A 27,898-nucleotide genomic window follows, 5' to 3' on the forward strand; every position below is an offset into this window, starting at 1 on the left:
CCCGCCCCCCGCCCGCAGTTCCCCCGCCCTTCCCCGCCCTTCCCGCTCCTCCCTCCCTCCTCTACTTCCTTCCCTCCCTCCTGCCGTCCGTCCCCCCCACCTCTGCTCTGCTTCTCCACAGCCGCGCTCCGACACCTGAAGGGATAGCAGCGAGCGCGGGAGCCCCGACAGGCGGTGGCGGAGTGGGACGGTCGGTCCAGCGGGGGCCTCCTCATGGCCCCACCGTGAGAGGCTGGACCCAGCTACTGGGAGCAGGAGCGGTGAGTCGGGCCGTGCGGGAACACCTTGTCCCCATGGTCAGCGTGCTCCGGGACCCCGCCCCTCCCGAAGCTGGGCTGGGGACCGGGAGGGGCTGCTAGGGTTGGGGGGAGCATGCTGGGTGGCGGCGCCGCCCTCCGCCCTCCGTGCCCGCCCGGGTCTGCTAACAAAGCTACATTTCGAGATCAATTCCGTAGCGGCTGGAGCATCTGAAGGATACGGTTGTCATGGAGATGGGGCCGAAAGAGGAAGCCCGGGATGGCAGAGTCTGGGCCAGGGAGAGAGGGCACCGCTAGAGAGCCCCAGGCTAGCCTGCAGGGAGGGTTAGGGCCGGCAGCCCAGTTGTCTCCTGATCTCCGCCCCCCCCCCCGCCGTTTTTCTAATCTGAGTGTATATGTGTACGTTGATGGGGTGCCAGTGGGAGCTTGGTGGCCAGGGACCTGGGGTGTTGGGTGCCAGGCCTGCTGGCCACCACCTTTACCACGGAGCAGCTTTGAAGATTTATTTCTGTTTCCAGTTTCCCAACTTTGACAGCCTGGCTTAGCGGCCAGGCCTCAGCAGCTCTGAGCTCTGCCTCTGGAGCAGGGCTTGCATGGGGGCGTGGCAGGCATCAGGCAAGGCCAGGAGGCACATAATGGCTGTGGCAGCCGCAGGGAGGGAGGGATCCTTGTAGTTACTGCTAGGGCTGGGGTGGGGCAGGGTGTCCAGATGTGGGGACCACCTGCTCAGCTGGCCCCTCTCCTAGGAGGAGGTATTCCAACTCTTGCTGTCCCTGGAGGACCTGGGGACTCCCTGAGTCAGAACTGGGGGCATTGTCTCTGCACAGGCCCAGGGAGCCACTGCCTCAGCCCATCCCTTAACCTTAGGGCCATCTTGGGGTGCCCTGGGAGAGAACTGGGGGCACCAGCCACAATGGAAGTGGGTCTGAGAATTCCTGGAAGGCTCAGGATAAGCCAGGCTGAACTTGATGGGTGGGTGAATGGGGAGCAGGGAGAGGGCTCAGGGTTTAGCCAGGACAGATGGGCAGCCTGGGTTTGGGGAGAGGCATTTGGACTTTCCTGGGTTCTCCAGCTCCTTCTTCCAGACCCTGGAAACAAAAGCTGCTTAATGGGGGATACTCAGGCAGCTCGAGGGAGGGTGGGGAAGGGGCATTGGCACCGTCTCCAAGTCCAACCTCTGGACCCGGCAGATATAGTCATTTTTCCACTCCTTCCTTGGGAGGTTAGGAACCCTACCTCACAGGGATGCTGCAAGTTCTATGACCTATGATCTCTGAATCAGCAAAATGGGCCAGCTGCCCTCCCTTACCCACCTTACCTCTTTTACATCATACCCACCTTCCCTCTCAAGAGCCCCTTTTCCCCAGCATATGGTAAGAGTCAGTGGCTTTTGAATGAGGCTACTGCAAAGTTTGGTCCTAGTGGAAACATGGCAGGTCCCTAGGTTGTGGCCTGAACCAGAGGATTCCCACACATTGGGATGAGTAGGAGGGTGGTGGCCCAACTAAAGGTAGAAGGTTGACTGGAATGCCCTTTGAAGGCCTCCCCTGCTGGTGCCTTTTGCAGGGGCTGAAACCTCAATGCTTAGGTGACTGGTACCCTGTAGTCCCAGGAGTGCCCTGTGCCAGCCTGAGAGGCTTCCCTCCTGCTGCTGGTCTGACAGCTATGGGAGTGCACTCCGCCAGCCGGCCTGACCCGCAGTGTTTCCTGACGCAGGGGAGCAAAGTTACCTGGAAAGGACTTGCTGCTCTTGACAGGGCTGAGAGAGGGGTGGGGGGACATTGCTTCGCCCAGCTTCCAGAATCGTGCACTGCCACTGTGCTAAGTACTCTCCTACACAGACCAGCCTTTAGAGGGAGGTATGCCCATTATTTCCTTTTTGTGGATACTGAGGCTCAGGGAAAAGTTGCTTGTTCAGAGTCACCTGGTTAGTAAGTGGCAGAATCAGGATTTGCACATGGGCAGAACTGCTTGAAGCTTGGACTTCTGTCCCCAATCTCATTCTCTTCTTCCTTGGAGGTGCAAGTTAGGAGGGAGGTAGGACTGAGCACCTTTTCATCTGGAGCAAGAGAGTGAACTTGGGGAAAACTGAGGCACTAAGCTGGGATCTTCTAGAGAGCTGGGATCGAGGCATTCCCGTTCCGGACGTTGGCCTGAAGGAGAACAACACTGCCTCTCGCGACAGATGATGCTCTAGACATTCTTTGCCAGATGGTCTTTTCCAGGAAAATCTGTTTTGAGAGGCATCTTATGTCTGGGGCTCCATATTTAGCCTGGCTCCTCACACGGGAGGATACACTCAGGCTGTCACCCCTTGAGGGGTGTTTGGTGGGGGGGTGGGCCTGGGCCAGACCCAGCTCCTTGCTACGGTTCAGGCAGAGGTGGGTTAGGGCCCCTGTTCCTGCCAGTCCTGTCCCGGCTGAGGGCTGCCCTGCTGGTCTCCCTGGGACCTGGCTGTTTCCTGCAGGGCCCTGTCCTCCTAAGTTGGTTTGCTTGCCGGTGAGCCTGACCCTGTTTAGGTGGTGAGCTGCTCCAGGGCTGTGTCTACTTGGCCCCGGAGGACTCCGGCATGCAGGCCAGGCCCACAGCCCAGCGTGCTGTCTGCTGCAGTAAGGACTGCCCTCTCCTGACTCCTGCGCCATCAGGGGCCCTGAGCTCCCCTCTTTAGAGTGTCTCCCTCCACTCCCTTCCCTCCCCCCTAACTTTTTGTCTTGTCACATCTGATCGAACAATGAACACCCACCAATATACCCTTCACCTAGAGACCTAGATTTGCCAATTGTTGACATTTTGCCCACATTTGTTTTCCTCTGTCTTTCTGAAACTTCTGAAAGTAAGTTGCAGACATCATAGCACTTCAGCTCTAAATACTTCAGCATGAATTTCCTGAGACAAGGACATTTTTCTACGTAATAACTGTACTGTTAATCATAACCAAGAAATTTAATGATGCAATCTAATCTCATGTAATCCATATTGAAATCTCTCTAGTTGTCCCTGTAATGTTCTTTATAGCTTAAAAAAATTTTTTTTGTGATAAAGGATCACACATTGCATTTAGTTATGTCTCTTTAGTCTCCTTTAATCTAGAACAATTCTCTGCTTTTTTTTTTTGAAGTCTCTTATGACATTGTCAGTTTTAAAGATCCCTGGTCAGTGTTCATGTAGAATGCCCCACATTCTGGGTTTGTCTTATTGCTTCCTCATGAGTAGAGTCAGGTTAAACATTTTTGGGCAAGAATATCCCATAGGCGATGTCGTGTCCATCAGCAGGCGCATGTCATTAGCCTGTGCTATAATAGGTGGTGCTAAGTTAGGTCACTTGGCTAAGGAGTCCCTTTATTTCAACCGTGTTCCTCCCTCTTCCCTACCTCCAGAAGCTTCATCCACCTGGTCACCCGCACTCCAGGTCAGCAAAACTGACTGAACCCCCCCTTCAGAACATACGCCAGAGAAGGGTGATTAAGCAGACACTGATGGGGCCTTCAAGGAGTTCACAGCCTCAGGGGTGTGGATGGGATGAGCCACAACTCAGGGCAGGTGCTGTCAGTGTGGGGAAGAAGCCCCGAGAAAGCAGTGAGGGGCACAGGGTGAGGGGGGAGGAGAGGGAGTTGGGGGCAAGACAGGAAGAAAGGGGGTGGGGCCTGGACCACAGCTGGCCTAGAATGTGGGCTGACAGCTGGCCGTTTCCCCAAGGGCACGGGGAGCTACTGAAGGGTTTTAAAGAGGGGAGCGATGAGGCAGATGTGAGTGCTGGGAAGGGCGCTCTGAGGAGGATGGCATGGACTGGCGGGGCGAACGGGGTGAAAGGGACAGTCAGGAGGCCGTGACATGGTCCAGCACAGGATGCTGGTGCACTGGATTCTAGGCTGCTGCGTACGGCCGCACAGAGGGAATGCACAGGGGGAATGGAGTTGGTGTGGTGGCCCTGCTGGGACTGGGGTATGGCAGGTGGGGGGTGGAGAGAAGGGGTGGAGTAAGGAGAGATTAGGAGACAGAATGATGAGCACTGGTATCCGACTAGTGGTGGGGAGAGCTGTCATGCGATGGCTTGGGGAGGATGTGGAGAATGCTGGTTTGAGTGTGTGAGGTCTGAGGTACTTTCCAGGTCAAAGGAACAGCGTATGGGAAGTTCACTTCCCCAGGTCTTGGTGGGATGAGGGCAGAGGGAAGGCCACACACAACCCACAGCAGGGAGCGGATGGTGGGCTTTCAGGTACCAGCAGCGGAGGGACTTTGAGTGGGGGCAGGGGCCGGCTCAGAGGCAGCTGCCACTATAAAAGTCAGGATAATCTCTCCCTTGAAGACCCCCAACTCCCTTACCTCATTTCACTTCTTCATACTTGCTTGGCAAAACCCCAACCCTGGTTAAATGCAGTGCCTGGTCTGCTTCCTCTGTGCAGCTGAATGAGGCTGAGAAAATCCACTGCCCTGACTGGTCTCACTTTTAGTTCAAAACCATGAACTTCGGGTGTGTCCTTAGTGCTGTCCTGCAGTCCCACATGGGTCCTAAATCCATCCCCTCTCCTCCTACGTGATGACTATTTCACTCTTTCTGTTCTGCCTTCAACCCTAGCCCCTCTTCTGCAATCCTCCCTCAAAGCTGATGACTTTGCTTCCTACTTCTTTGAGAAAACAGAAGCAGTTAGAACTTCCTCAGGCTCCCAGTGCTACGTTCACCCATCCACTAGCATCTGCACCCACTGCTCTGCCTTCCCCAGTTGCTGCGGGTGAAGTGTCCCTGCTCCTGGTTTAGGCCAGCCCTCAACTTGTGCAAATAAATCCTGTCCCCTTGTGCAGTAGAGGGGGAACCTATAATGCGGGTGGTGGAGGGCACACTGTTCCAGCAAATGCTCCCTCCTGCATTATAGGCTCCCCCCCAGTGGATCATTCCATCAGCAGATATCTTTTTTTTTTTTTTTTTGGTAATAAATTTATTTATTTATTTTATTTTTTGCTGCATGGGATCTTCCTTGCTGCGCGTGGGCTTTCTCTAGTTGCGGTGAGTGGGGGCTACTCTTCGTTGCAATGCATGGGCTTCTCATGGTCGTGGCTTCTCTTGTTGTGGAGCATGGGCTCTAGTTGTGCGGGCTTCAGTAGTCGTGGTGCACAGGCTCAGTAGTTGTGGCTCGCGGGCTCTAGAGTGCAGGCTCAGTAGTTGTGGCGCGCGGGCTTAGTGGCTCCGAGGCATGTGGGATCTTCCCGGACTAGGGATCGAACCTGTGTCCCCTGCGTTGGCAGGCGGGTTCTTAACCACTGCACTACCAGGGAAGTACCTTTCAGCAGATATCTTGTTATTGTTTCTCCTGTCTTAAAAGATGGCTCTCTCATTTTCTCCAGCCAGCTACCACTGCATCTCTGTGCTCCTCTTTACAGCAGACCTCCCCAGAAGGGTTGTCCACTGACTGCTCTTCTCAAGGTCATCAATGACCTCCATGTTGCTACACCCAATAGCCATTCTCAGTCCTCATCTGCCTCATTTGGCACCTTCAATCTCTCCCTCTTCCTTGAAATATATTCCTTGATCTCCAGGACATCCATTGTCCTGTTTTCCTCTGACCTCGTGGGTGCTCCTTCTCCCCGACCCCCAGCTCACAATATTGGAGTGCTCAGGACTCATCCCTTGCATGGCTGCTCTTCCTCATCTGCATTCACTCCTGAGCCGATCTCATCCCGTCCTATGGCTTTACGCACTACCTATGTGCTGCCGGCTCCCAAATTTATATCCCAAATTTTGACTTCTCTCCTGAGCTCCAAAAGCCCACTCAGCATCTTGACTGCCATGTCTACTGGACACCTCAAACTCAACTTGTCCAAAGCTGAGCTCCTTTCTTCCTGATCTTCCTTCCCAAACTTGCTCCACCCAGTCTTCCCCATCTCAGGAATTGCAACTCCATCCTTCTAGGTGCTCAGGGTCGAAATACTGGTGTCATTCCTGACTCCTCTCTTTCTCTCCTATCCCATGGACAGTCCATGAAGGGGTGAGACTTTTACCAGCCCCCAGATCTCCCATCAGTGGGCTATGGCTGAATAGGAGGGCCAGTTTCAAAGATGGGGACAGGGACGTGATGGTGGAACGGCCCAGTACAGACCCTTTCACACCTGCTCACTTTGCACCACATGCTGCTCACCTTCAACCGGGCCCAAGGAGACCACAACCTTTGTCAGACCCTGTGCTGAAGCCCTAAAACAGAGACAGGAGAGGACAGGGTAAGAGGAGGGAGGGAGGGGAAGAGGGGACTCAGCAAGGGAGGGGTTAAGTGGAGTGACATAATCAAGAGGTTGGGGAGAGGGTGGGGAGGAAGGTCTCAGGGCAGGAGGCAGAGAGGAAGAGGCAGGGTAGACAGAGAATGTGAGGATCTGGAGAGTATGGGGTAAATGAAAATTGGGCAGGGAGCAGGGAGGATGAAATTTCTTGGTTCATCTCTCTTGGCTGTTGAACCAGACTGGGGGGAGGCTGCTCAGAGTTGGAGCCCCTGAAGCCTGCCCCTCCCCAGGCTTTTTAGCCAAGGCAGGACTTGCTGGGAGGACTTGCCCTTGGTCAGTTCTTTGTAGCTTTTGGGGTTAAGCTCTCAATCTGCAGGCTCATGGCTCAAATGTGGCTCAAGAAGCAGAGTGAGTCCCAGGTGCCAGCTAAGTTTCAGGAAGACAGGCAGCAACCAACTTAACCAGAACAGTGTAGCCCTTTGTGGTCCCAAATAACTGAGGGCTCTCCCTGCAGGGAAGTTGACTGGGGGTACAGTCACCAGCTATAAACATGATTTGGGGTTTGACAGCAGACACTGTGAATTTCATCAGTGTTGAGGGCTCTCCAGACCAGCATGCAGATGTATGCAAATGCTAAGCAAATGAAGGTGCCAAGTGGCTGAGGGGCAGGGAGTGAAGTAAGCTGGGAGATGTAAAAGAATGACCTTTGCAGAGCTGGGCCCAGGGGCCCCTGAAAGTCCCAACAGGCTGCAGGGCACATTCAGATAAGATGCAAATGTACACCCAATCCCAGGAACCTCTGTCTGCCCAACCATGAGAAAGGAGGCCTTCCAGACACCCACAACCCAAGGCCAGGCTGAGAGGAAGAAAGCAGGTTGGTGCTGGGCTCCCGGTTAATCCTAGATTAACATCACCTGAAGGGAATGGGAGCCTTTTAAGGGAGGCCCAGACCCCTGGCCCTTGCCCTACACCTGGTGTGGCTCATTGTGCCTTGAGATGGAAAGCTAGGAGGGAGCCTGGTCTGGGGCGGGAGTGTTAGTGGGGCCAGGACTGTAGGGTCCTCACCTGCCTCAGGAAAGGGTGGGGCACCCTCTCTGGCCCACCCTCCTCGTCCCCACAGGAGCCTTTCTCCTGCCTCCACCCTCAGGCTGGGCCTCTGAAGCCGCTGCCTCAGAACCTGCTCTGACAGGCTGCCCGGGGCAACTGTCTGCTGGGGCCCACTGGGTGTCCTGTGCTGCTCTACTGTGCATTCCGCCCCCAATGTGGGCAGCCAGCTCCTGCCCCTGCAGACCTGAGAGATGGTTCTGGAAAAGCAGTAGCTGCCACCCTTCCCTGAGCACTTGTGCCTGACTCTGAGCTGAGCATCGCAGCCAAGTCATCTCCTTTGTCCTCCCTGCAGCCCTGCGGGGCAGATGCTGTTAGCACCACCATCCCCATTTTGCTGAGGAAGGTGCTGAGGCTCAGAGAGGTAGGCAACTTTCCTGAGGTCACACAGCTTGTGGGATTTGAAGCCAGGTCTTTCTGACTGCACAGTTAGGACGCTGACCCACTGTCCTGGACTGTCCCATCAGAGGCACTAGGTGGTCCAAGCTGAGAAGACCAAGTGGGTAGAAGGATTAGGGTCACTTTGGGGAATGGAGGCAGGGCAGTTCCCAAGGCTCCTGGATAGACATCCCTCCATATTATCCGGGGCATCTCCCTGCCCCGGGCAGGTGGGACATGGAGGAGGTACACGCCCAGGCTGATCTGTGCCTCGGAGTGTGCTCACAGCTCTGGGATGACAGGAAGGTCCTGACCTCCAGACTCGTTGGCTGGCAGAGATTGTGGGGGGGGGCATGGTGAGCTGTGTGATCCAGGGGCCCCGCTGAGAGGTCTTCCCGTCACCTCCCTGTTGCTCGTGCTGTCAGTGGCTCAGCAGGTTCTTGTGGAGGGCTGGAGTGGACAGGTCTGGGCCAGCCTGGGCCCCATGAATGGTGTGGGGCACAGCTGGCCAAGGTCTGTTCTGAGCACTTACAACACACCAGCCCTTTTCGCTGATTGTCTAATTTAACTGTCCACATGGGTACAGTTGTGTGTTCGTGTGTGTGTGAGGATCCCAGCCCATGTGCTAAAATCTGGGTGAGACAGGGAGTCAATTACTGTAGTAGAAATTTTGGGAAAGGGCAATGGAACCAATGGGGGTGTTCAGGGTAGGTTCCCAGGGGGCAGAGAACAGGTCTGAGAATGAAAGGTTTCCAGCTTTTTTTTTTTTTTTTCCCAAGTAGAGTTCATGGAACTCCGAGTGTACAATGTCAGAGGTGGAAGGTCCTTGGGGATTGTCCAGGTTGGGGCTCATGCCCAGTTCCTATGGATGGGCTGTAGGGGTCCATGAGCCTCTCAAAAAATACTCAAAATATTGTGTACCTGTGTGAGTCTGTCTGGAGCAAGATTCAGAGTTCCATCAGATGCTCAAAGAGGTCTAAGGCTTAGAAATGGTTAGGAATCTCTGATGTACACAGGGAATGAGGCCAGAGAAGGGTTTCATTTGCCCAAGCTCCCCTAGCACATTGGAGGCAACACCTGAGTGCCTGGCTCTCAGCCCTGCTGCCTGGGACAGCTGTAGTCTCAGTTTTGCCTGTACACTGACATTCCAGAATGATTTTCTCTGCTCCCCGTCCCCTCTACATACCCTGCCTGGGCTGTAGGCACTCTTGGACATCCCACAGGCTCTTAGATTTTGCCTGTCCTGGGTAGTGTTCAGTGCCACGGGTCCCCTATCCCAGCTCTGCCTCCTGTGCCCCCATTTCTACCAGGTGGGCCTGTACTCCCCCATCTCCTCCCAAACCCACACAGCTGCCTGATGCCATGGGTGTGGTTGTGGTCAGTGTGGGTGCCTGTCTTCCCCACCACCTGCCCTAGCCTGAAGCACTGGGTTGTCCCTCCCCTGCCTCAGCTTCTCCCAGAGCAGAATGGTTTCAGCCAATCACCCAGCTGCCCAGTGATGTAGGTCTAGCTGCCCCGGACGTTGCCCCTAGGCCTGTAGGCTCCTCACCACCTCAGGAGCCTACCTCATGAGTAGCTGTCCAGCTCCTTTCATGTGTGTTTATTGGTCTGAATATATGTGGGATGTGTGTGTGTGTGCCCACAAATGCCTGTACCGTATGTTTGCTCAGAGATGTGCACGCAGGCGCCTGCACCCGTGCATCTGCCCTCTGTCTTATAGAACATGTTGGGCCCTCCAGCCCTTTCCTTGGGCTTCCCACAGTCCCTGGCTTGGATCCCAGCATGGAAAGCACTTTACGAGGTTATCCCTATGACAGTCCCGTGTCGTTCCACGCAAAAGCCAGCCGTGTCACTTTCCACCTTTGTGATCCTGAGCATGGTCCTCAACCTTTCTCAGCCTCTGCCTACAATGGGGATGATGGTAATCTCTAGGTTATCATTCACCAAATATTTAAAAAGTGTCCACTGTTTGCCAGGCACTGTGCTAGGCTCTGGGAGAGACAGCAGTGAACATGACATAGTCCCCACCCTCACTGAACTTACCACCTAGTGAGCGAGATGGGCAGAAAATAAGGAAACAAATAGAAAAGGGAGTTTCAGGTCTGCTAAACGATGCTTAGCAGATATGTTGCTCCGTGAAGGAGTGTAAAAGAGTGCTGTGTAGTCAGAGAAGGCCTCTCTGAGGAGGCAACACTGGAGTTGAGCCCTGAGTGACAGAAGAGGCAGTCATCTAAAGATCTAGGGAGGGCTTCCCTGGTGGTGCAGTGGTTAAGAATCCGCCTGCCAGTGCAGGGGACACGGGAAGATTCCACATGCTGCGGAGCAACTAAGCCCGTGCACCACAACTACTGAGCCTGCGCTCTAGAGCTCGCATGCCACAACTACTGAGCCTGTGTGCCACAACTACTGAGCCCACATGCCACAACTATGGAAGCCCACACGCCTAGAGCCTGTGCTCCACAACAAGAGAAACCACTGCAATGAGAAGCCCGTGCACCACAATGAAGAGTAGACCCCGCTCGCCGCAACCAGAGAAGGCCTGCGCACAGCAACGAAGACCCAATGCAGCCAAAAATTTAAAAAATAAATAAATAAAATTAAAAAAAATAAATGAATAAAATAAAACCATCATAGTAAAAACTGGTTCAGGCTAGAACCATAAAAAAAAAAAAAAAGATCTAGGGAAAGAGCATTCTAGGCCAAGGGTACAGCTGGTGCAAAGGCCCTGAGGTGGGAATGAGCTCAGGGAGCAGAAAGAAGGCCAGTGTGGCTGCTGGGGTGGGGGATGGGCCGAGGGCAGTGAACCGCTCAGGCAGAGCCTTTTTAGGCCATGCTGAGGAGGCCAGATTGGCGATGGGAGCTGATGGAGGGTTGCCAGTGAGGGAGGGGTGTGATATAATTTGTGTTTTCACAACTCACTCCAGCTGCCATGGGAGAGTGGGGAGGGGGATAGGGTTGTTGCAGGAACAGCTGAGACCCAGAAAGTGGCTGGCTTGGCATTCAGCCCTGGCCCAGCCAGGGTTCCATTACCGTCAGGGACCCCATTTTGCTTGGTGCTGAAAAAGAGGCTGCTATGCTCAAGGTTATCCCAAGGGCAATCACAGGAGCCCCTGCTGAGAGAGGGGCCTGGTTCTGGCTGAGGGAGGATGCAGAGGATCTAGCCACTGCTGGGCTGTCATTTGTAGGCATCTCCTTCTCATGAGTGCCCTGTGGCCCAGCTGTACCCCCTCCCCTGCTCTTGCCAGCAGGGCTGGAAGTGGGCAGAGTCACTGCTTTGTGTAGACTCTTCTGGTTGAGGATTTGAGCCGTGATCTTGAGGGAGGGTCTGAGAAACTGGGGCTCATCCTCTACTTCCAGCCCATCCAGGTGCAGAGGGAGGCTACTCCTGAGTCTAGAGGTAGCTACTCACTCTGTGACCTGGGGCAAAGCCTTTCCTGGTTCTGTGCCTCAGTCTTCCCGTATGTCAAATGTGGTAGTGGAGAGAGTGGGCCATAGCTGCCTTTCTTCTTGACCTCTGTAGTGAGTTTGTTTTTCCTTGGATCTCAGCCCTCTCATCATTCATGACCTTAAGTCCTCCCACCAGCCCTGGGGAAGGAGAGCAGAGGTGATGCCCCCATTCTGCAGATGGGTTCACAAAGGGCAGAGGGGACAATGATGAGTCCCAGGTCACATGGTGATTCAGAGTGAGGACTTGGGGCGTTGTTTCACACCTCTGCCCTGAAGGGCACCCCTCCCTTGGGCCCAGCAAGAGAGGGGGGTCCTGGCTCAGCTCTTTCTGGGCTCAGCTGGCCTTTAGCCCAGACAGGGACTCTGGGCCCCTGCCCAGAGTGGAGCTCAATGTACCCCTTGTCTGTCCACCCCCAGAAGCTGAGGACCCGGCCCCGTGCCCGGTGTTGGCAGAACCTCCATCTTGCTCTCAGCTGCAGGAGGACATGGCAGGGCAGGTAGGGCTAGAGCCAGCCTGAGGCAGCTGCTGGAAGTTGGAGGTGACGTAGGGGCCTCCCAAGAGGTCCTTGATTTGTCCATAACCCTGGCTTTGGGGCTGGTGTAGACTGAGCACTGGGTGAAGCCGCTTATGCTCTCAAATCTCAGGCCTCGCTGGGAGCTCAGGCAGAGCCCTGGCCAAAGGGGGGCTAAGCATCCATGTGTGGGTGTGGGAGCTTGAGGAATCCTGGTGGAATTAGGTTGAAACCCTGTGCCACAGATCCAGTGCTCACCCAGGCCTGTGGGCTAGAAAGCAGGCCAGAGGACTAGAACTCAGGCAGCAGGCCCAAAGGCCCCACTGTCCCTCCTCTTTCCTTTCTAAATGCTCCCCTCACCCCCAAGGAGTCTCAGCTGAGGAGATTACTTCCTGTTCTCCTTGCTCTGAGTACACAACCCCAGGGAATGGATTGAAATAGCAACTGCAGCAGCAGGGATTTAGGGCAGACCAGAAAGAATCCCTCACTCAGTGCCGAGCCCCTTGGGGTCTCCAGTGTCCTAGGATCAGGGCCCAGATATTCTAGAGCCTAGCTTTTCAGATTTTTTTTTTAGTCTGTGGAAGTTTTTTGTTTTGTTTTTTAGAGTAAAATCTTATGCTCATACAGTCTTCAAAACTCTAGGAGGTGACAGTCAGGGTGGGTGGGCTGGGACCCCAGATCACCATCGGTCCCGCCTGCTCTCTTCCACTCCATGTTTGAAAACCAAGGGGTACATGAATCTTAAGTGGTTCTGTGGTGGTAGAGCCCCCCCCAAGGGCCCAGAAGCCCCCAGAGAAGTAGACTCATCTTCCTCTCCAGGCTCATCTCTAAGTGGGAAGTTTCTCCTGGAGTCTAACCCAGTGTTTCCCAAACTTGCCTTATTATAAGAATAACAGATTACTATACCCGTTCCCTATAGATTCTGGTTCAGGAGGCCTGAGGGAGGGCCTATCTGTATTTTAACAAGTTCCTCAGGTGACACTTATGACCAGGTGAGTATGGGAGGTATGGGCCTCACTTAAATCCCTGTTGCTGTACCTGCGTGCCTCTCCTCCTCCCGCCTCTCCTGAACTCCCAGCACCCTTTCTCCAGAGGAGAGTGGGGTTACTGGGGGAAGCTGAGGTCCAAGGAGGGGAGGAAGGAAGTTCTTTGGAGGGACCGTTCTGTGTGCTTGGTGGCAGAGGCCACTAGGGTTGAGGTGGGACAGAGAGGGCTGAGGGGAGAGCCAGAGCACAGCCCGTCACATCTGCCCAACCTCCTGAGATTGGACAGGAAGCTTCTGGGAAATTGAGCTTGTTCTGATCCGTTTAAAAAAGGGGGTGTGTGTGGAGATGGCAGGGAAAATGGGTCTCCTCATTTTACAGAGGAGAAACAGACCCCGGGCAGGGCAGAGGGGAGGGGGCGGGCCTGGGTGGTGTAGTGAGGAGTCCCAACGTGGACCCCACGAGGCCGCATGGTGAGTTGGGCTCCCCTTCCAGTGCTCTCCCCTGGAGGGCCCCGTGACAGCCTCCTCACGAGTCCCTCCTCAAGGATGGGTGAGCGCCGGGGCCGGGGCCGGGTGTGGAGGGGAACCCCAGGCCCCCTCCTCCTTCCTCCCCCGCAGCCTGGGCTTTGTGCGCTCAGCGGTGGAGGAAGCCCCGCTCTCGGCCAGTCTCCCGGGTGGCGCCTCCCCGCTCAGCACCCTGGACAGCGCCTCCTCGGGGCCTCACTTTGGCTTCTCTGGGGTGGCCTCTGTTAATAAAGCTGCACTTCTGTTGACTTCCTTGCCTCCCTTCTTAACTCTCCCTCTAAAGGCAGCCCCCAGTCCGGATCTTTTCAGTCACCACTTATCTCGCTCCTGGAGCCAGGGCAAGGGAACATGGAAAGAGGCAAGGTGGCTGGCTGCTGTAGGCCTGGGGTTCTGTGCCCTTCACTCACCAGCGGGAGAGGAAGTGGCCTTGGAGGAGTCCTGGACCCTTCCCTAGTACCTGCCAAACCGGATCTTCCTCGGAGGGTTTTGATGAATTCTGAAGGGCACAACAGAGATATATAAGAGTTAACAGGGAAGGTAGGACTGGGGGACACCAGTGGTTGGGGGTCCGGGGAGAGGTGAGTGGGGCTGGCCTGAGCAAGGCAGTGAGGAGGCCACAGCCTGAACCCAGACTCCAGCTGAAAGGTCCTGAGAAGATCATCTGGGCCATCCTCTGTCCTCAGGCAGGCTGCCTGGTGCTGGTTCTGCTGGGCTCTGGACCCCCAGCACCTGCTCTTTCTGATCCACCCCTTTCTCTCTCCATCCACTGCCAGGTCAAGTTGGGTCCCAAAAGCAGCCAGCACGGGGTAGAAGCAGTGGCTGCCATGGATGCGGATAAGCTTCTATCTGCACTGCCTGGGGAAGGTGGTGTCACCTGCGACCCCAGCCTGGAGCCTGAGGAGGAGCCTGGGGTCCAGAATGGAATGGCGTCCAGTGCGGACCTGAACAGTAGCCACACCAGCCCAGGGCATGAGATGAAGGGCACCCTGGTGGACACTGAGGGGCATACAAAGGGCCTGGACATGGCCCTCCACGGCCTCAGCCTTGGCCTCTCCCTCACCAACGGCCTAGCCCTGGGGCCAGACTCAAACATTCTGGAAGACTCTACAGAGTCCAGGCCCTGGAGGGCTGGTGGGCTGGCGGAGGGGGACGATGCCTCCAGGAGCCTCTGTCCAGACACTGAGGATCCTCCACTGGGGTAAGTGGGTGTCTCGGGATGGGGGGCTCACCACATTTGCTCCAATGCTGCATGGCCTGGGCCTAGCCACTTTAGCCTTTCTGGTTCTTGTTTTTCCTCATACATGAAATGGGAATTTTATGTCACTGTTTTGGGAGGATAGGGCCATAAGAGAGATTTCAAAGGCCAGCAGGCCTGTAGTGCCACGCCCCCTCAGCCCCCCTATTCACCATGGGCTCTTTCTTTTTAAAAAATTTTTTTCTTTTCCATTGTGGTTTATTACACGATATTGAAGGTAGTTCCCTGGGCTATACAATAGGACCTTGTTGTTTATCCATTCTATATATAATAGTTTGCATCTGCTAATCCCAAACTCCCAATCTATCCCACCCCCGCCTCCCCTTCCACCGTGGGCTGTTTCTATGTGGGGTTGGAGGGCCACACTCCCTCCATCCCAGGCTGGACATCAGAGTTCCAAAATGCCTTGATGTGGGAGGTCATCTGGCCTATCCCTCTGCTTCCTGGAGATGAGAATGTCCCAATTCTGCAACTGACCTCAAGAGAGTTGACTTATGTGGATTAATCTTTGTCAGCTACTCCTCCCTGAGTGCCATCTGGGAGTTCGACCAGGAACTCCTACTTATTGGAGTAAGTCCTACTTCCTGGAGTTACAGCCCCATTTCTATTATCCTCAGCTGGAGGTGGAGAGGCCCGGCGTCTTAGAGGTGCCAGTTGGACAAGGAGGCGAGGATGGGGCAGGGGAATGTCTAGAAACTCCCAGTGTGGGCTGAGAAAAGAAAGCATGTAGAAGGCTTACTGTGTACCGCTGCAGGCACTGGCCCAGGCAGACAAGGGTGTAGGAGGTATGCGAGCATGTGTTTGTGGGGCATGCATGTGTGTGTGTAGTGGTGTGTGCATGGGGATGTGTGAACATGTCAGTGTGCCTGGCCTGTGCATTTGAGTTGCACGTTTGGGTCTGCACGTGGATGTGTGGGGCTGAGTGTGCCTAGGTCTCCAAGGGCAGGAATGTGAGTACGTGGGGTGAGACGCGAGTGTGTGCCGGGTGTGCCAAGAGAGGGTTTCCATCCGGGCAGGGCCTATGGGGGGCGGGGCCTATGGGGGCGGGCAGGAGGCTGGGGCTTCTTGGAGCACACTGTTTGTATTTAGGTTGGTATAATTTTGGAGGATGACTGAAGGTGGAGGCAGATGGAAGTTTGGAGATTAAGCTGATGGTCTTCAAGCCCCTGTCAAAACTACCCCTCAGGTTTGCTCAGGTGCATGAGAGGGTAGTAGATATGGGGACCGTTCTTGGCTCTGACACGAAATGAGAGCCCCCAAGGGCAGGACTCTGTCTTGTTGTTCCAGGACCCAGCATGGGCCTGGCAGAGAGAGCTGCTGGGCAGATTTTGGGTGTCTGCTCTGGCAGCCAGGGCAGTGGCCCTTCTCTTCCCTCCTCTCCTCCTGGAGGTCAGTAAAGGCAACTTCCATCCCAGCCCCCTGCTGGGCATCCTACTGCCTTTTGGTTTCTGCCCTTTCCCCACTTCCTTCTCCAAATGAGGCTGCCGTCTCAACTCCTGGTGGGACAGAGGTGGCCGATGGCTGTGGCCTCAGCTTTTCTCTCTCAGGTCAGTATTTCTCCAGGAAGCACTCAGGGATCAAACTTAGGCACTGGGGGTCCAAGGAGGGGTTTGAGGGGGTGGGGCACTTCCCAGTCCTCCAAATATGGCTCGGTCTCTGCTAAGCCCCAGGGACTAGGGGCTAAGCAGGGCATAGCCAGATCCTCAAGGTTACCAGGGGTGTGCTTCTTTGCAAATGGTGGGCCTTGGTTTATCTGAAATGGGCTGGGCTCAGCCTGCTTCTTTCTTTTTCTGTGTCTCTTGCTTTTTCTGTCTCTCTGTTTCTCTCTCTCTCTCTTTGTCTCTCTTTATCTCTGTTACTTTCTGTCTCTCTTATTCTGTCTCTGTCTTTGTTTTTCATGCTCTCTGTATCTCTTTTCTCTGTTTCTTTCTTATCTCTCTCTTATTTCTCTTCTTCTCTCTCTTTGTCTCTATTTTTATCTCTTTTAGTCCTCTTCCTTGCCTGTTTTCCCTGCTTACTTGTGCATCTCCCCAGTGGATAAGAGGCCTCAGTTCATCTATGTGTGATGCTCAATTTTAGGTGCTGGGGCTACATCAGTGAACAGAATATACAAAAATTCCTACTTTCATGGAGCTTATGGTCTAGTGAGGAGACAGATAATATATCATAAAAATAATAGATAATTACATAGTATGTCAGAAGGGGACAAGTGCCTTGGAAAAAATAAAGCAAGAAAAAGGGGCCGGGGTGTTTGGGGGCAGGTCCTAGTTATAAATAGGGCAGTCAGGGTGAGAAAGGGATGCGAAAGGAAGGCTTCAGCTTGAGGAAAGAGCACTCTGGGCAGAGGGAACCGCTGGTGCAAAGCCCTCTTTTGGGGGCAGCACAGGGCTCTGCAAGGGCTTAGGCAGTGTAGTGGGCCGTGGGGCTGAAAGGCATCTGTCCATTCACCCAGTGCACCACTCAGCAGGGTTTAGAGGACCTACTGTGTGCTGGGTGCTCCCTGGCCTTGTGTGTGGGTGGGGGGAAACAGGTGCAAACAGGGGAACAAACAGAATACTACATGCTGAGAGGGGCTGGGAGGAAATGAAGACGTACCCTGAGGATGGACACTACTGAGGGGCCAGTGTGTTGGGTGGTGTGGGCCTGCCTCCCTCAGTCTCTCTGAGGAGGTGACATTAAGGCAAGGCCTGAGAGCAGGAATGTGGCAGTCAGGCTAAGAACCACCCAGGTTGTAGGGACAGCAAAATTATGACCCTGTGTGACACTAGCTGTGATGGGGAGCCTGGAGGAAGCAGCCCCCCACCCCCTTCCCAGGCCAGGCTGGGGGAGAGTCTCACATTCATTCATTTAGCTCAGTGATACCCACTGTGGGCCAGGCACGGTGGGTAGGGGGGGCAGGACCACGCCTGTCCTTTGACTGCTGTGCCCCGGTACCCAGTCCAGCATCTGGCACCTAGTGCTCAGCAAGGGTTGGCTGAAAGAACAAACAGGACACGGTCCATGCCCACCCCCTGCCCCCCGGGAGCTCCCAGACATGGATCGGTGCCATCCTAGCACCTGTAAGGGGGTCCACCTGGCAGGATGGTGACTGGTCCTCGCACCCCACAGGCCAGGAGAACCAGACGTGCGGGACGGCTTCAGCGCCACATTTGAGAAGATTGTGGAGTCGGAGCTGCTGCGGAGCACACAGTACAGCAGCCTGGACTCCCTCGATGTGCTGAGCCTCACGGATGAGAGCGACAGCTGCGTCAGCTTCGAGGCCCCCCTCACGCCCCTCATCCAGCAGCGGGCCCGGGATAGCCCTGAGCCAGGGGCTGGCTTGGGCACTGGGGACATGGGGTCCGAGGGGGACATGGGAGCAGCTGGCGGTGATGGGGAGCTGGGCAGCCCCCTGCGGCGCTCCATCTCCGGCAGCCGCTCTGAGAATGTCCTGAGCCGCCTGTCTCTCACGGCCGTGCCCAATGGCTTCCATGAAGATGGACCCCCGGGCCCAGGCGGGGACGAGGAAGACGAGGAGGAAGACATGGACAAGTTGCTGAACTCGGCCAGGTGAGGCAGGGCCCAGGCTGGGAGCCGAGAGAACCATTGAGCAGATGGGGAAACAGACCCAGAGGAGGCAAAGCAAGTTAGGACATCTGGGGGTCTGGAGTGAACAGCCCTCTGCAAGGTCATCCCACCCTCTGCACCCCCAGCCTGAGGTTCCATTCTGCCCTTCCAGGCCTTTCTAGCCAAGGTGGGGTCAGGGAGCTGATCATCTAATGATGTCCTCTGAGGGCTTTTCTAAAAGTCTGACTTGATTCTGTCCTGATGCAGTGGAGCTTCTTTCCCTGGTCTGGCCCCTGGATTTTCAGAGGCCTGGGGAGGCCTTCCAGCCCCCAACCAGGGCTTCTGACCCCCTCCTCCCCAACCCCACCTTCCCTCTGCAGCGACCCCAGCCTGAAGGACGGCCTGTCGGACTCAGACTCAGAGCTGAGCAGCTCGGAGGGGCTGGAGCCTGGCAGCGCAGACCCACTGGCCAACGGGGGCCAGGGCGTCAGTGAAGCTGCCCGCCGGCTGGCACGCCGCCTCTACCACCTGGAGGGCTTCCAGCGTTGTGATGTTGCCCGGCAGCTGGGCAAGAAGTGAGCTCGTCTCCGCACCCCCACCCCAGGCAAACCCGGTGTCTTCCTCGGCCCAAGGCGGGGTGGGGGTGGCTTCTGTCAGGGGGGCCTGGTTCTGGGGGCTCCCAACAGTCCCCAAGAACTTCTCCTCTTGCCACTGACCTCATTCCCGGCCTTGCCCTAAATCTGTTTCCTTTCTGGGCTGCCTGGGGGAGGGCACCCCCGGCTCTGAGGGAGGAGGGGTGGTGGCAGGCGGCCCCTCGGGGCTGGGGGAGTGGGATGTGACATGTGGTTATGGGGCCGTGGTGGACGGTAGTGAGGATGGAGCAGCCGGGCAGGGGCTGGTGGGCCACCTAATGGGGCCAAGGAGGGAGGGGAAGCTGGGCCTGGCTGGGACCTCGGGGGACCCAGGAGCTGGGGAAGGGGATCCTGGCCCTCATTAAGCCCCACTCACTGTGTGTCTGTTGGGACCAGCTGAAGGCGCGGGAGCCGCCAAAGCACAAGCCCCGGTCTTTGGACTTGGGGGAAGGGAACTAGCCAGGTTGAAGTCCTGAGGGGTAGGGGACAGTCAGCTGTGAAGTCAGCCGGCGTGTCCTGAGCAGGTCCGGCCAGCAGCATGTCCACCTGCCTTGTCCTTCTTGCCTGGCCATCCAGAGGACCCCCAACAGCCACATAGCCTTCAAGATGCAGAGAAGCAGCCTGGGCCTCTGGAGAGAGCTGCTCCCAGGCTAAGAGAGGCAGCCCAGACTCTAGACCCCAAGTCAGAGCTGACTTGGGCTTAGGCCACAGGGAAGTCCTGAGGATCCCCCCTTCTCCCTCCCTCCCGACTCCTCCACTCTCCGTTGCCTCCAGGGCACCCCTGCCCTGGGCCTCCCCCAAAATCACATGGCCCACACCCTCACCTCTCCCACTGGGCTACAGTCACCAAACCTAATGACATCTTCCTTCATTACGGTTGATCCCCACCCTCCCCTGTCTTTTCAACCACTCCCTCTACATGAGTTTTCCCATCAGCATTTAATTGTGCTTAACTCTTTCCCATCTGAAACAAAAATCCTTCCTCAAATCGTACTTCCTCCCCCAGCCTCTTCACAGCCAAAATTCTGTTTTCTGCTCTGGATGGCCTCTGTCCCCTCCCCTTCTGCACATTCAGTGCCTCCAGGTTGGCTTCTTCCCCTGGAGGGGCCCTTCACAAGCCCCTCTTACTAGAGTCAGTGGCGGCCTGGTGTCTTTGAATCCGGTGTCTGCTACCGGGCCTCAAATTTCTCCCCTTCAACAGCCTTGACACACCGGTCACTCCTTTCTTTTTCTTTAATTAAACTTTTTATTATGAAAATTTCAAGCATACACAAAGGCAGAGAAAGTAACATCTTAAACTTCTATGTACCCATTACTCAGCTTCAAAGTTATTAATACTTTTCTATTCTTGTTTGATCTAATCCCCCCACAGCTTCCCCTCACATTTGCTAGAATATTTTAAAGCATATTTCAGACTATCATATGATCCATAAATATTTAGTGTGTGTCTCTAACTGACTAGGATTTTTTTAGACAGTCATAATTCCATTATAATTTCTGACAAAGTTAACAAAAATTCCTTAGTATCTCTAACATTCGGTCTATGTTTAATTTTCTCTGGTTGTCTCAAAAATGTTTGTTCAAATCAGGACGCAAATAAGGTACATGCATTACATTTGGCCAATATGTCTCTTAGGCCTCTTGTAGCCAACAGCAGTTGCCAGTCCCCCTCCTTTTTGTAATGCCATGTATTTTTTGAAGAAACGGAGTCATTTGTCCGGAAGAACTTTCCATGTTTTGGATTTGGTGTCCTCGTGGTGTTATTTCACACGTTTCTGTAAACAGGAGGGAGAGCTCGGGGCTTGACTGGATTCAGGTGGAAATATGCTCTGTTTTTTTGGCAAGAATTCATCACTCCAGTCTGAAACACTCTCTTCCTTGGCCTCCAGGACAGCATACCCCTACCTCTCTGGCTGCTGTTTGTCTGTCTCCTTCTCTGGCTGTCTCTTCCCTCAGCTCGCCCTGAGGGGGGTTCTCCTCAGATCTCTGACCTGGATCTGCTGGCCTGTCTGTGCCCCCTCCTCTCACATGGGCCCGTCCCCCTTCCTACTGAGTTGTTAGTCACCAGTTAAGGGCTGATGACTCTCACATGGGTGCTTCTAGCTCTACCTGTTGTCCTGGGCTCTGGGCATCACCCCAGGGGCCACCCTCTCTGTCGTGCCCCACACCCACTCCATCCCTCTCCACGTCCTGTGGATTCTGCCTCCCAAACATCCCTTCTCCCCACCCCTTCCATCTCTCTCGTGGACAGCTCCTACCGCCCCCGTGGGTCTCCACTCCACAGGCAGTGTTCCAAATACAGATCTGACCATGTCACTCACCCGTTCCCTGCTTCAAACTCTTCCAGATCAAGTCCCAGTCCTTGCCTTCAGGCCCGGTTCCCTGCCTCATCTCTTCCTGCCCCCATTCCTGCTCTCCAGCCCCGACCACATGGCCCTGCTGGTAGCTTCTTGGACAGTTTCCTTTACTGGGGACACTTTGCATCATCTTACCTCCTACTCCCTTCACGTGGGTGGCTCTTCCTTTCCTGAAGGTATTGGATGAGACATCACCTCCTCTAGGAAGCCTTCCTGACTCCCCCATCTCCTGGCCCAAGGTTGAACTGTCAGAGCCCAACTGGCCAGCAAGGGAGACAGCAGAGGAACGGGCAGGTCTGGGTGGGTGGGTCAGGGTCCCCAGGGGCCCACTGCCACGAACCCCCGCTGTTTGCTGTGCCCTGCTTCTAATGGATAACCCCCTGCTCTCCTGGCAGCAATGAGTTCAGCAGGCTGGTGGCCGGGGAGTACCTCAGCTTCTTTGACTTCTCGGGCCTGACTCTGGACCGAGCACTCAGGTCAGTGGGGCTGGGATGGGATAGTGCCCACAGGCGATACAGCCACACATCTGGATTCTCCTGCCAGCTCTACTGTAAACTTGCTGTGCAAGACCTTGGACAAGTCTCTTGACCCCTCTGGGGAGGCTGAGGGGAAGGGGTCATGAGAGCAGCAGCAATGCAGAGACTCAGTGAGTGCTGGCTCTGTGGTGGGCACTGAAAATATGAAGGTGGGAATGCAGTCGTGACTCTTCAGGAGGGGAAAGGGCCAGAAGGCTTGCCTGTACTGAGCATTTCCTGTCTGCAAGATGTACCCTTTACACACCCTGCTGACTGCATCTTAGCAACACCCCTGTAAGGTGAATGACTGCATCTTAGCAACACCCCTGTAAGGTAGGCGGTATCGTCCCATTTACTTGTGGAGAAACTGTGGGCCAGTTCCCCACAGTCACTGAGGGAGGAGGTAGCCAAAATGGAATTTGCCCTCAGGTCCTGTTGGTGTTTGGACCTGGGGAGTGGCCCTCAGGAGGTGCAGGTGCAGGCCCCAGGGAGCGGAGGGCAGGGAATGGGAAGATGCAGCCCAATGTCCAGCAGACCCGGCGGCAGGGCCAGCAGGGAGACCCTAGGCCAGAGCCCTCTTGGGGAGGAGCGGCTGTCTCTGAGCTGAGGGGTGGGTGGTCCTATGTATGTTAGATCTGTTCAACTCCTACGTGTCTCTCACACTTTTAAAAACTATATTTTCCCTTCTTTTTTCTCTGTTTCAGTTGGGATATTTTCTATTGACCTGCAAAAACCCCCCCAAAATTAAAGCATCTGCCCTACTGATAGCAGTTGAGGGAATGAGCTATTGCATTTTAGAGGCATAATATTATGGGAACAGTTTATATTTATTAAATACAGTGATCATTATTTAAATCTATAAGTGTTGCACAGGGCTAATAATTTTCTTATTGATAAGTATTTATTATTTTCTTATTGATAAGTTCACTTACCCTTTCTCTGTGTCTCATATGCTGTTAACCCCATTTATTGAGTTTTCACTTTCTATTGTTTTATTTTTCAGTTCTGGAAATTTCATTTTATTAAACATTTTTTTTGGGTAGGTTTTAATTCTCTGGGGGGAATTCTTCATCTTTTGATTTATTTTCTACTTACTTTCCCCATCTTTCCCTCTCTTTCTTTGAACATATTAGTCGCAGTTATTTGAAAGTCCTTGTCTGCTTTTACCCCGACATCTGCATCATCTGTTATCTGTTTCTATTGTTTCTCTCTTGGTTTTCCATCTTATATCCTATTTCTCTGTGTGCTTAGTAATTTTTTTATTAGATGCTGTACGTTTTGTATAGAATTACAGCGGCTCTAGATCATTATGCGTTCCTCCAGAAAGGGTTTACCTTGTCCCTTGCTAGGCAGTTAGAGGAGGGCAGGGAGGCGCAGTCCTAATCCATCCAGGGCTGAGCTGAGGAGAGGCAGCCCTGAAGTTTGGTAAGGCTCAGGGTTCACCCCGATCACAGGGTGAAGGCCGCAGGGCTTTCCACTGAGAGCATAGGGTGTTCACTGGGGCCTCTCCCTTTGGTGGGTCCTAAATCCTAATTTTGTCTCCTCGTTGTGGCGAGACTGTCAAAAAACCAAATCTCTGTACTTCTCAGAGAGGCTTTCCTACCCATTACATCTTTAGGTTTTGGTAGATATCTCACAGGGAGAACTGGCCACATGTTTACAGCCCCTCAAGTCTCCTGGTTTGTCTCTCCAGCTCCGTGAAGCCACTAATCGTTCTGCCTCTTGCCTGTGCCCGTGATTGGCAGTGTCCCCGGGGGGAAAGCAGCTGCAGATCAGCCCACCTCTCCCCAGTTGTCTCCTCTCCAGAATCTTGGTCCTATTGGTGTTTGTTGCGTCAGCAGTTTTCTGATAGCTTAAGAGAGATGTATTTTGTCTGGCTTTTCTCATTGTTCTCAGTGGAAGTGTTGGTCGGCTGCAAGCTACTCTATCCTGAGCTGAGTCTGAATTTTCACACTGGATGATCGGGTGGGAAAGGTGTTTGGTGGGTCGGGCTGGCAATCAGAGGCATGAGTGCCGGGTGGGAGGACCTTGTATATCCAGCCCAATAGATTGAGGCTTGACTCTGCAGGCCCTGGGGAGCCCCAGAAGGTGCTGGGTGTGAAGCAGTGTTTTGGGAGGCAGTGCTGCCAGCAGTGTGCTGGCGGCCTTTGATCCAGAGGCTTCTGAAGAGGGTCAGGTGGGAGAGGACGAGGCCTGAAGTTGGGCTGTGGGGCAGAGGAATGATTGGTGTGAGAAGCGCAGAGGATACAGCAGACGGACCGGTGGTTCCAAGATGCAGGGGAGAGGGTGGGCAGTAATGAGGCTGATCCCGGGGGCAGCCTGAGTTTAACTGGAGCTTGGTGAAGACCCCTGAGAAAGGGGTGTTTGGGCTGGGGAGCCGGAGCTGGGATGGATGACTCCCAGGTAGGATAGGCTATGGTTGGGATGGGGGATGGGTTTTAGAAAGTCCTAGTGGAGTATGAGGAGAAGAGGCAGGGGCCAGATGCAGGGAAGAGAATGGGGAACAGGAGAGACAGGGAAAGGAGGAAGACTAGATGGCGGATGGAGTGTTATTATATAGCAGTTGATTGATTGGGATTGAATTAGAGAGTGGTCTGCAGTTTTGGATGCCTTGGGAAGCCTCCAAAGGTAAAGACTGGCCAGAATGGGGCTCACAGGTCCCAGGGTGCCTTAGAAGTAGCTTGAGAGAGGATAAAGCAAAGTGAGCATTACAGAAGCCAAGTGAACCATGGCAAAATCAGGAACAAACTAGTCCTCATGAACCCAGGATGGATAGAGACCCACACTGTCTCAGCTTGCTATTTCCCTTCCCAAGAAGGGGTGTACCTGTGCCCCAGGTGAGGGACCCCAGCCCCATCTCCCAGCCCCTCTGGTTTTGGCATCCTCTGCCAGGGACCCCTGAGAGCTGGTGACCTTTGAATTTGGCCTTGAGAGGGACTCAGAGCTGCCCAGCAGAGGAGGCTCAGACTTGGGGAGGGGGGAGTGAGGGAGGCCAAGGTTGGGCCTGGGGCTCAGCTGGTAGCGCCTCAAGTGAGGAGGGGGAATGGCTGAGGGGGAGCGGTCTGAGGAGCGGTGTGGATGGCCCAGCCATGGAGGAGGGAGCGAGGAGTGGGGCGGATGCTGGCACTGAGGTGTTCGTCTGCCTTTGTTCTTCACAGTCTGTCCCCTGCCTCCTTCCAGAAGGGCCCTGGAGGGTGATGAGGGCTGAAACTCCACACTCCAGAGGCCATCGTGGGGGTCAGGGTGCCTCCCTGGGCCCAGATGCTGGGGATCTGGGGCCTCAGCCCCCTTGGGCAGGTTTGGGTGGTGTGTGTGTGTGGGGGTCCTACCCCGAGTGAGGATTCAGACTGACTCAGGGGCTCTGGGAGGCCCTCAGCATCCTTGCATTACCCTCCAGAACCTTCCTGAAGGCCTTTCCGCTGATGGGGGAGACACAGGAGCGTGAGCGGGTCCTTACGCACTTCTCCCGCCGGTACTGCCAGTGCAACCCTGACGACAGCACTTCGGAAGGTACGCCTCACCCCACTCCCCTGCCCCCCAGCCGGGCCCTGGCTTCTTCCTACCTCTGGTCCACCTGCCACTTCTGTCCTGCTCAAGAAACATCAGTGAATGAACGATGGCAGGTGGCATGGGGACTGTCTGCTGGAAAAGGAACCTCCCAACTGCCCTGCCCGTTGTCATTCCCTGTGCCTGAAAGTCCTCCGTCCTGGAGTCAGTCCTTTGGGTCCTCATTCTCTGTGGTGCCCTGTCGCAATGCTGATTGTTGGTGTGGTGGGAGTCCTGGTGTGGAAGTCTGGATTGGGGTCCTCTTAAGTGCAGAACTTGTCCTGTGGATGGACCTGAGTCCCAGGAACTGGGGGACTAGGCTGGTTATTAGAGGAGACACGGGCCATGGAAGGGATATAGCCCGGGACCCAGAGCCATTCCTGGGTCTGAGATTCAAGGTGAGTTTGGCCACAGCAGGCAGGAATCTGGGCTAGAACAGGCCCAGGGTGGTCTGGTGACCTCTGAGGGAGGGGTTGGTCCTGACCTGGGGCGAGCGAGTGACTCTGATGCTGTAATGGGGGTGGGACACGGAGCATCACGCAGGCCCTGGGCCCTGATGTGTGGTTGTCAGGTGGCTGGCCTCTTCTTGTCTCCAAGGCCTCCAGGCTGCCTCTGACAGGAGGCAGGTGGGAGCCTGGGGTTGGGAAAGAGCTGGGTGCTCACGCTGAGGCTGCCACCGTCTCTGATTTAGATGGGATCCACACGCTCACCTGTGCCCTGATGCTTCTCAACACGGACCTGCATGGACATGTGAGTTGGGGAGGCAGGGAGCGGGTGTGTCCTCTCACTGATTCATCCCGAGTTGTCCAAGGGCCGGTCCTTTCTCCAGCCCCCTTCCCGAGACCTCCTGCTCGCTGGCCTGTGTTTCTTTAGCAGACCTGGGAGTTGGGCAACTTGGCTTGTAGACTTGGCTCTGCCCTAGTTTTATCCACTTGAGATCTGCCTGGGTCCCCACCCCCAAGCAGGGCAGTAAGAACAGCTGAGGCACACGGGAATTTAGGATGTGCTAAATAAGACGTGTGCCCCTAGCCGTGTCCATGCCAGACATTGCTAAAAGATCACATGTTCTTCCTACCCCTTGTGCTGTAAGCCTGAGTGCAGCCCTGTTGAAGTGCCACGCCCCAGGCAGCCCCTTCCGGTCAAATGGTAGATTGCCCTCAAGAGGCATTCTCATCACGCACCACTCACCCCCCCGCCCCGACTAGGCAAACAGAGAAGTGATAGGTGGGTGCCCCGGGCTGTAAGCCTGTGTCTGGTCTGGGATCTGGGCATCTCAGTACTACTCGTGGCTCAATAATTCCTTCTTCTTTCCTCTGTCTGCTCCGGGGACCCCCCCTTTGGGCTCTCTTGCCCTCTCTCAGGTGGTAAGTGTAGCTGGTGGTCTGCATGCCCTGTGAGCCTAGACCCCATCTCCATGTTCCCCTTCTGTGTCCCCCATCACCCCATCTGGCCCACTGATCACTGCCCCATCATTGCTCACCCTGGGGTGGTCAGAGCCCCTCTGTTGGGTTGGGGATATTTCAGTGACTCATGGGGACAACAGGCCAGCACATCTGGTTCCGAAGTTAACCAGGAAAGTCCAGGACGTGTAGGGTGGAAGAAAGACCTGGGATAGGTCCAACTTCAGATCCTACTCTTGCCTCCAGGTGGTACCTCTGTGACCCTGGGCAAGACACTAGCCCTCTCTGCGTCTCAGGTTCTACATCTGTGAGGTGGAAATAATGATTTCCCCCATAGCGTCCTGGGGAGGCCCAAGAGAGGTATCGCCAAGTGTCAGGGTCTGGCACTTAGTAAGGATTTATTATTTAATATTATTATGAATAATATTATGATATTATACATTACAACAATATATTATAATAATATTATAATGTATTATTTTATACAGTATATTGTAGCAATATATTACAATAATATTATAATATTATTGCACAATAATAATAATAATCGTATTCATTATTAATATTAAATTTTAAATAATGGAGAGTCCAAAGCCCCAGCCTGCAGATCCCTGGAAGATCAAGAAGGTGAAGTGCCCCGCCTGATGGCAGCCTGAGCAAGCGTGGGCACACTGGGGTACCTGGCCTGGGGAGGGTGAGAGCCTCGCTGACCTTGGCACGAAGAGTAGTTGTGTGACAACTTTGGTTATGTCCGCCTGGGCTGCCAGCCTGGGTGTGGAACAGGAGAGAAGACGTGTGTATTCCATGGGAATATCACCAGAGCAAATGCCCATTAACGGGCTGACGTTCCCCCAAGACTGCTTACTGTTTGTTTACGGAGAGCAGGTGTTGCTGGCTTACCTTAAAAGGAGCTTTAAGCACACTCCTCCTCTCCCCATCCCCACCCTCGGCGGGGCCAAGGGCCATCTCAGGACCCAGTCACTCCTGTGCCAGCCCTGGGTGCCTCTCCCCCTGGTTGAGAGCTGCTAACAAGGGCAGCAGTCAGTGAACCCCGGGTCGAGGATACTCTCGAGCTTGGTGGGACTTAGCTGCCCATGGCACCACCTTAATGCCCGCAGCTGAAGAGAAACATCACCACCTTCATAGATCAGAAGCGGGCGGGGCAGGATTGTTCATACTTGCAGCCAACAGACATTGAGGATCCCACCTCTCTCTTGAGGCAGTATTGCAAC

At 54.7% G+C, this 27,898-nt stretch overlaps 1 protein-coding gene across 3 annotated transcripts in view; it reads left to right on the forward strand.

Moving 5' to 3' along the window:
* PSD2 (pleckstrin and Sec7 domain containing 2) overlaps nucleotides 1–27,898 on the forward strand; it is a 63,392-nt gene that overhangs the window by 16,145 nt on the left and 19,349 nt on the right. The window contains exons 2-8 of one of the 3 annotated variants that reach the window (XM_057541746.1): nucleotides 122–260; nucleotides 14,189–14,613; nucleotides 17,779–18,219; nucleotides 18,597–18,791; nucleotides 21,601–21,681; nucleotides 25,118–25,230; nucleotides 25,958–26,016. In XM_057541746.1, coding sequence (XP_057397729.1) covers nucleotides 122–260; nucleotides 14,189–14,613; nucleotides 17,779–18,219; nucleotides 18,597–18,791; nucleotides 21,601–21,681; nucleotides 25,118–25,230; nucleotides 25,958–26,016 — 1,453 coding nt within the window. Of the gene's footprint in view, nucleotides 1–81; nucleotides 261–14,188; nucleotides 14,614–17,778; nucleotides 18,220–18,596; nucleotides 18,792–21,600; nucleotides 21,682–25,117; nucleotides 25,231–25,957; nucleotides 26,019–27,898 lie in introns of those variants that run through there. The other 2 variants (XM_057541747.1, XM_057541748.1) reach the window with 2 other exon arrangements.

This window comes from Balaenoptera acutorostrata, chromosome 2, assembly GCF_949987535.1.
Source record: "Balaenoptera acutorostrata chromosome 2, mBalAcu1.1, whole genome shotgun sequence".
Classification (NCBI taxonomy): Eukaryota; Metazoa; Chordata; class Mammalia; order Artiodactyla; family Balaenopteridae; genus Balaenoptera; species Balaenoptera acutorostrata.